This window comes from Macrotis lagotis, chromosome 2 (genome assembly GCF_037893015.1).
Source record: "Macrotis lagotis isolate mMagLag1 chromosome 2, bilby.v1.9.chrom.fasta, whole genome shotgun sequence".
Lineage (NCBI taxonomy): Eukaryota > Metazoa > Chordata > Mammalia > Peramelemorphia > Peramelidae > Macrotis > Macrotis lagotis.
In genome coordinates, this window is record NC_133659.1 from 139042043 (window position 1) to 139051554 (window position 9512).

General features: G+C 35.4%; 1 protein-coding gene across 3 annotated transcripts in view; it reads left to right on the top strand.

Annotated features, from left to right (window-relative positions):
- The window catches only part of PLD5 (phospholipase D family member 5), a 397224-nt gene extending 390820 nt beyond the window's left edge, over positions 1–6404 (top strand). For all 3 annotated transcript variants that reach the window (XM_074222900.1, XM_074222901.1, XM_074222902.1), the window contains one exon: positions 449–6404. In XM_074222900.1, the coding sequence (XP_074079001.1) occupies positions 449–717 (269 nt within the window). In that variant the 3' untranslated portion in view covers positions 718–6404. The remainder of the gene's footprint in view (positions 1–448) is intronic.
- Positions 6405–9512: the final 3108 nt, after the last annotated feature.

Genomic DNA, 9512 nt, shown 5'->3' on the forward strand with positions numbered 1-9512 from the left:
TTTTTCCTCTCTGGACTATGCCTTACATTTATATGAGTATGTATGGAGTAGTGAATAGTGAGTATGCCATCTCTGAAAAGGTATTAATTGTTCACAGGAGTTTTAAGCTCATTCCTATATACTTTAGATGTTGCTGTATTTAGTGCATCTTGTGAATGTCAATAAGAAATAACATTTACAAAAAGAACAGCAGATGACTTGTTTTGAGCTTCAAATTGAGCAAAACTGATGAGAAAACGCCAAAATAATATGCAAATATTAATATGCCATATGTAAGTGGTTTTAGAATATTTTTTCCTTTCCCCAGAGCTGTCAATGCAAACCATTCTCCCCATCACAGTTCCTATTTGAGGAAGACATGAATAGTGTTATTTTTAATTATATTTTTCAATAGGCCCCATTGGATATGAACTTTTCACCATGAAGACATTTTTCTGTTTGTTTGCAGGGAATTTTGATTGGGTAGGAAATGATTTTACCCAGAATGCTGGCACAGGTCTTGTTATTAACCAGGCAGATGTGGAAAACAGCACAAGCATCATCAGACAACTTAAAGGGGTATTTGAAAGGGACTGGTATTCACCCTATGCCAAAAACTTACAACCAACTAAACAGGCAAACTGTTCTAACCACAAACTTAACAAATTGGCAACAAATAATACAACTGTAGCATACAATACAAGTGATAATGACCCTTTGAGTGTACAACATGAATGAAGAAACTTGCCAGGATGGACAGATGAACATTTCATATCTACTAATGAGAAACTAGGAGATGTGGGGAAGCCAAAAAAAAAGTCTTTTTTAAGGAAAAAGCACACATCAAAAATGTTCTCTGAACTGTATACAATAACATCTATATAACTATATTATAGCTCTATATACAATAATTTAAGACTTTTATATTTGTTACTTCTGACAATGAATGTCGTTTCTGCTTAGAGGTTAGTTTTCAAGTTTTACATTTGAATTTAAAGACTTCAATTCTCTTTCTGTTTCCTTGTCTGGTTATCACTACAAGATCTGAGGGGAAATGAAGGTGAGCTCTGTGATGCCACTTCAAGATTTGTTGACTTATAGAGGAGTATGGGTATTTCACCTTAGAAAGGATACCAGTAGGGGTACATAAATCACTCCCCATTCTTGCACCATCACACCATCATCCAAGCATTATTGGCCTATATTTATATGCCATACTCCAAAAATATATGTAAAAATGTCATTTGGTCTTCTCACTCAATTCTTTCCAAAGGCATAGGTTTTTATATTTTCTTCACCCCTTATAAAATTTTCTTGTTCTAAGGATTCCTTCTAAATTCTATTTATGTTATTTCTCTACAACATTAATTCTGAGTGCAGTATCTTTTGCAAATGCCTTATTCCTCTGAATGACTACACAAAGGAAATGGAAGTCTTCAATTTTCACTTTTCAACTGTGCTTTTCTACTAAATTGCTATTTTTGAACTGCAACATGCAATGTATTGAGCATTTTTGCCTGCTCCAAACAAAAGTCAGGTGGATTCTCAATTTGGAAGAAAATCAATCACTACTAGTTCCCAACAAAGAAAAGTAAAGCCATATTTGGTTTGGGTTTGTTGGGATTTGGATTGGGTGTGGGGGAGAGGGATATTTATTTTACATTTTTTTAAGAATCTGGTATTCTGGAGGAAAAATCTTTGTGGAACAATTATTTTACTTTGCTTAGAATCATTATGATGCTTTTAAGAGTAAGTCAGCAAAAGTTTGTAGCATTCTTCCTCTACAGTCATTTACGATACCAAATGCTTTTCAGAGAAATGCAATTTTAAAACTGTTTCCATATTTTACTACTCAGCAAAAAGATGCTGATTAGGCTTGTTATTCTATACTCTTGTGTGTCGTTATTTTATAAATATACAATATAGACCCATAAATACATTAATAGAGGCTGTTGTCACCTGAGAGAGGCATGGTCTAGTCTGAGCACATAGGTGGCAGCCAGGATGAAAGAATCTCAGATTTTCTCCTGACTCTTTCTATAGCTAGAGACAAGACACATCACCCCTTTGCCTCCAGTTTCTATTGGTAATGTAGGGACGGTAATACCCACCTACCTCACAGGAATATTGTGAGGGTTAGGAAATATTTACAAAGTGTTTTGAAATCAAAAGAGCCTATATAAATGCTAAGCATTATTACATATAATCTTCTTTCTTGGGATCAACTTGGTTATATCCTAATGTAATATATACAAAGATCCTCCTGAGGAATTGGTGGAAGAACAAAATGCGTCTTCACAGCTGCAGATTTGAATGGAAAATCTTATGAAGACATAAGAATGCTAATGGAAGTTCGAGTTATCAAAGATGCTGGGAAAGCATTTGAGTGGAACATTTTGGAATGTCACTGTTTTAATGTATAGTAATATCAACATGGAACATTGTGCTGGTCTTTCTCTTTGAAAACAACAGACCAATTTGCTCTCTGAACAAGAGAAAGCATTCTCACCAACCACAATGCTTCTTTTTTCAACCACTTGGTTCTTACCATGTCAGAAGAAACAGAGATGTACATCAGTTTTATCAGCTGGATCCTGGTATTAAGGAATGACTGATGATCTGTCTCACTATTGTAAAACTTTCTGATTGTTTTAAAATAATGTTTGGCTGGACATGTCAACCAGTTAGAAAATGGTGCATGTGCTAGAATTGTATTTTTTTAAAGAATACTGTACTTTTATGAAAGAATTTGATTTTTTTAAAGGTCTGTGGGTTTTAATGACATTGTTTAACACTAATGGTCAGCCTATCCAGCCTGAACATTTAACACAGATTCCATTTATTGTAGGGTGCTACACAGATAGCTTTGATATAATGCGGGGATCAATAACCATTCCATTAAAGAGTAGTAAGATTTAGTAAGTTAGGTTACATAAAAATACAAGGCGGGGGGGGGGGGACTTAGAGTACCCTTGAACTAAATAGAGTAAGCCCGAGTTTAGATCTGCAAATGACAGCTCTAAAGGCAGAAGGGAGCAGCTGGTTCCACTGGGACAACACTGTTTTAGTTCTAGAAGGAGAGGTGAGAAACACCACACAAGCTTTCTTGGAATAGCTACAGTGAAGAGGCCGTTTGAAGTAATGGGGGTGGGGGGGGAGTAGGAGGTTGAATGAGGAGAGGAGGAAGAATAGCTACCCTTTGCACATTTGAGGAGAGACATTGTGCTGGCAGAGAACTGCAGCTTATCTCCCTACTCTGCCCAGGTAGAAATATCACATCCTAGAATCTACTTCTATCCAAGTACCAACAGCAATATATCTACCCCAATAGTCTCATGAAATATAGGGCAGGTACTTTCTAACTTGACCATATTTAGCAATGGCAGGTTGGTCAAAAAAGTACTTCAATACAAAATTGACATTCAGATTCTCAGAAGAATACATCTGGGCAATGATAGGCAGAAACATTCCTATGCAGAAGGCATGATTCTCTGTAGCATTTTGATTTGCTTTACTTTTTTGGGGGAAGCAGGGGTTCCACTGCTTCCCTGTGAAATGGTTTATTCACTTTTCGGCTTTGAAGCTATCTATGCTTATCAATATGATAGAAGGCTGGGAGGAAAGAAGACTAGAGGAAATTGTTTTATTCCCTAAGGTCATTTCAAACTCTAAAAGAATGATCAGGAAGGCACCTTTCTTCCAATAAGAGTAGTTTGACCGCAGAAATGATTCTCCTCAGAAAAGCAAAAGGAAACATAATTATTATTTGAGAATATATGATAGACTTGTGTGCTGCAAACATTGACTAGTGCCTTATTCATTCTCAATCACTGAGTTCAAATAATGATTATACATGGGTAAATTATTCAGTTCAATTTGATATCACTTGCTGACAAAAAAAAAAAAGATTGAAGGCCTTCTTATTATAGCCTTGCAGATAAATACCCCAAAGTTTACAAACCTTATAACTCTTTCAACCAGCTTATCCTTCTCCAAGTCACACCCCCTGTATTACAAAATCAAATTCAAACACCTGTTTTTTTGTTGTTGTTACTACTATCATGTCATGCACTGCAGTTGGGCCTTGAAACATAAGCATTTGGAAGGTTAACAGTGGTAAATCATTGGTTTTCAGATTCCAATAGGTAGTCATTCTCTACTGTTGTTCATGAATCGTAGAATCTTAAGGGTTAGAAGGGGCCTTAAAATGTCTAAACTCTATTTGAATCATGAATCCCCTCTATGACATCCCTGGCAAGTGATCAGTCAGTCTTGGTGAAGTAGACCTTAAGATTCCATTCCTTGCTACAGAGCTCATCCCTGAATGTAATGTACTAAACACACATTAAAAATGTCTACCAAGACACCACTGTCTTTAGAAAGATGTTTCATGGAACTCTGGGTTTCAATGGGACATAATGCAAATATATAGGCTGACATCAGAAGACATGAGTACCCAAATGTCAACTTTGACAGTTAAGAAAATCCTACCAATCTGTGTAACATTATCTCCATATTAATACTCATGGAGCATCTTTGCAACAAGGCTGTATCTATGATATGAATCTCATTTTCATCTTGGGTTGGAGTGAGATGAGTTCAAACCTTTTGTTTGATCTTACCCTTTTAACTTTTTTTGTTAAATGCAATGGCTGAATTTTTTTTTAAAGTGCCTCACTGAATCCTTATTTTCCACCAACTTGTAGCTATGGTCAAGAAAATCATTTGGAACATCAAGCTGTATAATAAGATGATTGTTTGCTCTAAGATTAATTGATGGAATGCAAAGTCCAAGAAACATAGGAATTGTTAAACAGGGTCAAAACTACAGTCTATTCAGTCCAATAATCCTGTGTTATAATTTACCTTTTCTTCATGTGCCATTCACCCTCTATTACATGGGGAGGGTACTTTGGCTTTTTTTTAATCTGGATTTAATAAGAATGGGTGACCCCCAATATGGAAACTCTATCCATTAAGTCAGATTAGTGTATCATCTATAATTTATTTGAAGATTCTTAGAAATTAGGATGGTGGGAATTACTTGCCCACAGACACATGGATTCTATATATCAGAGTGTAGGATTTGAATTCAGATCTACCTTGACTCCATGACCAACCTTCTATCTGCTATATTGTGCTGCCTCTCTTACTAGTTCAAAATTCATCGACTATTTTTATTATCTTGAAAGATTGCTTGAACTCTAACTGGAACCATCTTCCTCTGTTAAATGAAAGGCTTGTTGTTGGTTATTCAAATGAGTCCCCTGAAAAGAGTTCTGTATATTCCTAATAAATATTTCATTCACTTTATATACTTTATTCCTAATGCCAGACTTCTTGGAGAGGATATATTTTATCTTCAGCCTTCTAGAAAACAAAATTAATCAGACTTTCCTTTAACTAGAGAAGCTGAACATTTTTTTTCCTCTTCTTTTTCTTCCTTGCAATGTAATTTTGCTTCTTTTCCTAAATGGGAACTATTACTCCTTTTACTGTTCTATTTTAATAACCAAATTGCTGTTTGGAACTTCTACTTTATTCATTTAAAATTGCTGAAAGGCTTACATAAACGTTGGACTCAGATGCAGCTTGCAGCCTAGCATTCCCATTTGGGAGAATTCATATCTTTAGCAGAATTGCAATCATGGCGTTACATAATAACCAGCCAGATAATCTATATAGTGCTAGTTTCTTGAACCCTTAAAAGCTGTGTTTTCTTCATTGTATGTGGATCATGAGCAGTACTGCAGGTCCAGAATTCCTAAAGATGACTCCTGTTAAATAACTTTAGATACATACCTATGTGAAAAGAAGTATGAGTTTTAATAAGCTGGATAGGTGTTTGCTTTTGCTATGCTAACAACTTTCTATTCTGTTATAAATATCTTGAATTTGTAAATGCATCTTTATTATACTGATGGAATAAAATTTTATCTCAGCCTACATGAAATTAACCCTTAAATTCATATATATAAGTTGACCCAATAAAGTGGGTTTTGGAGATGGTTATAAATCTCAATTCTTTCATACAACTGAGCAGCATAAACTTTGTAGAATAAAGTATTAAAATGAAGGCCTTTTCATACTGTGACATGAGACATCTTTTTCATCACATCTTGATCTCAGATATCAGGATATGTGTCAATTACCATGTTATATCACAATAAATGACTGAAAAGAATAAGTTCAATGCTGATGGACCAATGGTTATGGTCCCACTGTTTTGTAAATTAGCCCAAGAAGCTGACTTTGTAACATTACTCTTATCTCTATAAAAAAAAAGTTTGTTTTTAACAATGTGTTGGTTGTAAATAAATGAGTGATCTTTTTGATATGGAAAAACTACTAGGATCCCTATATATGTACTACTAATTCCTTCCAAATGGGAAAGAAATAGTCCATGGAAATTCTAGTTCAGGGGCGGCTAGGTGGCGCAGTGAATAGAGCGCTGGCCCTGGAGTCAGGAGGACCTGAGTTCAGATCCGGCCTCACACACTTAATAATTACCTAGCTGTGTGGTCTTGGGCAAGCCACTCAACCCCCCCACCCCGTTTCCTTGCAAAAAACCTTAAGAAAAAAGAAAAGAAATTCTAGTTCACCATCCTTCCATGCTTAGTCATTAGGTAGCCAATCTTTCCATGTACAGGTACTAAGGAGAATAAGGAGGATTACTGCTTTTTGTTTTCTTGAATGGCTATGATCATGAAATGGCAAAGTGGAAAATAATCCATTTTCAGAGATATTTTCAGAGTTTTTCCATCAGGGTCTATTTAGTAAGCATCTTTCTAGGGTTACCTCTGTTCTCTGAAATAGTCAAAATGATGGGGCAGCTAGGTGGTGCAGTTGATGGAGCACAGGCCTTGGAGTCAGGAGGATCGGAGTTCAAATTTGACCTCAGACACTTAATAATTACCTAGCTGTGTGACTTTGGGCAAGTCACTTAAACCCATTGCCTTGCAAAAAAAATAAATAATCAAAATGTCTTCTTGAAATTAACCACTCAGAAAACAGATGTGTGTTCATTAAGTGCCTGCTATGTAGAGGGAAATGAGGTTGGTTTGTATAGAGGACAGAGACTGAGCCTTAGAGTTAGAAAAAGTCTAGTTCATGTCCTTTTCTGATGCATACTAGTTACTGATCATTAATCATTTAACTTCTCAGGCAACTCTCTAAGCTCATAAGTGATAGTAAAAAGAATATACATAGGAATTTTCCTGTACCAAAATCTTGTTCCATAGCCCCACCACCTCTAAGAACATATATATATAGAACATATGGACACTCTGAAAGAAAAAAAATTATAGTCTTATATATTCAAGAAGCTTATGGTCTGGTAGAAAAATTAGACATAATCACTAATAATTGCAATAGCGACTTCATATGAATAATTGATATATTGCTCGCCCTCACAAGGGGTGGACGAAGGCCTAGAGAAAAAGAGAAAATTAGGGACTCAATTTTTAAATGATTTTTTAATTACATGTAATTGGGAAATATTTAATAAAATAAAGTATATTTGGAAAACAAATGATTAGAACATAAATTAGAATGAAAGAGAAATATGAGAAATTGGGGAGAGAGAGAAATCAGGCAAAGCTTTCTACAAAGGGCTACATCTGAGCTGTACCTTAAAAGAAAGGGAGAAATTCAACTAACAACATTCCCTTCTTTTCAGGCCTATCATTTTTTCCACCAGAGTCCCTCAAGCCATGATAATATATGCTTGATGTCTGTAGACATATTCAATGCCTTCTTATCTCACAACAATAATAAAGTAGCATCTTTGACATGATAAATAAAAGCCCAGACTTTATGGGTGTTTCCCTTGATTAGAAGTGGAGCTTACCTCTGATAGAGTAAGGATTATAAGTGCATAATAAATACTGTGGACATTTAACACAGGAAGAATGTGAGAAGAAATCATACTAAATTTCAATTTTGGGAAGTTTGTGGTGTTCTATGTTTTATAACCATATCTCACCAAAAGAATATTGATATTAAAAACATCAGCTTCTATAGCTATTGGCTACCTGGGCTCACTGCAAATGATACCCTAATGATAGCAAAGTTTTCTATCATCATCAGGATTCATAGTGCTGGCAAAGACCTTAGATAAGTATATACCTCTAGGTTTTTATGATTCACTTGACAATTTCAGTGTCTTAAGTTCTTTCCTAAGAAATACTTACACTATGAAGACATTTTGTTGAAAAAAATTTAAAAACTGCTTATTCTTCTACAAAATCAAATATACACATAAAATCACCAAACAGTATAAGGGGGTGATCTTAAATTTTCTACACTTTTCAGTTAAGTCTTGTGCCAGTGAATAGGGTCTGCTAGATATCCTGATAGACAATCATCCACAAAAGACTTTTTTTTTCATTAAGAATACTCTCAGTATATACATAAAATAAAAGTAGGTTTTTGAGTTGATAGTTGATTATGTCTCCCCTGCTCTTAGTTGTGGCAACAGAAACAATATAATTTAGTGGAGGGGGAACCGACTTTAAAGATAGTAACATGAATCGAGTCCCACTTTTGCTACCTATTGGCTATGTGATCATAGCAAAATAACTCAACCCCTTCAGTGCTCTGGTAGAGTCATATCAAACTAAAATAGAAATGGAAGTCACTGATCCATATATAAAGGATCTCTGTGGACCTCATATTGACTTAATTTTTAAATATAATGTTATCTATGGTTATTGTGTTTTCATTTATCTTGTTAATTATTTCCTAGTCACATTTTTATCTGGTTCCAACCGCACTTGGGAATATTGAGGGTCAGCTCTACTCTAGGAGTCTAGGAGACTCTAACTTGCAGAGAGGGTACTAACCTTCATTCACTTCAGATTTCTCTATAACAGTGAACATGATTAGTTCCACCTTTCTCTCTAATAGCATCATTTTCAAAAGGTGATATAATTTATTGGTTGGAATTCCCTTTTGCTTTTGCCTTTTCACTTTATTCTGGAGTGAAATAAGATGAGGTCCTAAAAAAAAGAGAAAATTTCAGGATTTCTAGATCCAACAGGCAAGTCCTTAGAGTTCAAAATTGCCCCAGATAAATCATCTGGATTCATGCAAAAAAAAAAAAAAGAAGAAGACTAGAACTAGGGCAGCTAGATGGCTAGAGCACTGTCCCTGGAGTCAGGAGGACCTGAGTTCAAATTCAACTTCAAACTCTTAATACTTAGGTATGTGACTTTGGGCAAGTCAACCCCAATATCTTACAAATTTTAAAAAAAAGAAAAGCCTAGAGCTGCTGAAAAAGTTAAACACACATGGAAAAACCCCAAATATTTGTGGGGCATCCAAGAAGGGATTAAGCACTTAGGGTTGATTGGAAATAAATCCAATAGAGCCAAGACAAACTTTCAAGATTCTGCAAGTGGTTCAGGACCACATAAGAACTCTGTACTCATTCAGACTAAGTTCAATACCAGAGTTGACCTCAAACTTAAAACCTTCCCAGTTTCAAAATTTAGGGTTTACAAGTTAGAGAGATTTCCTGATGCAATGGGCTC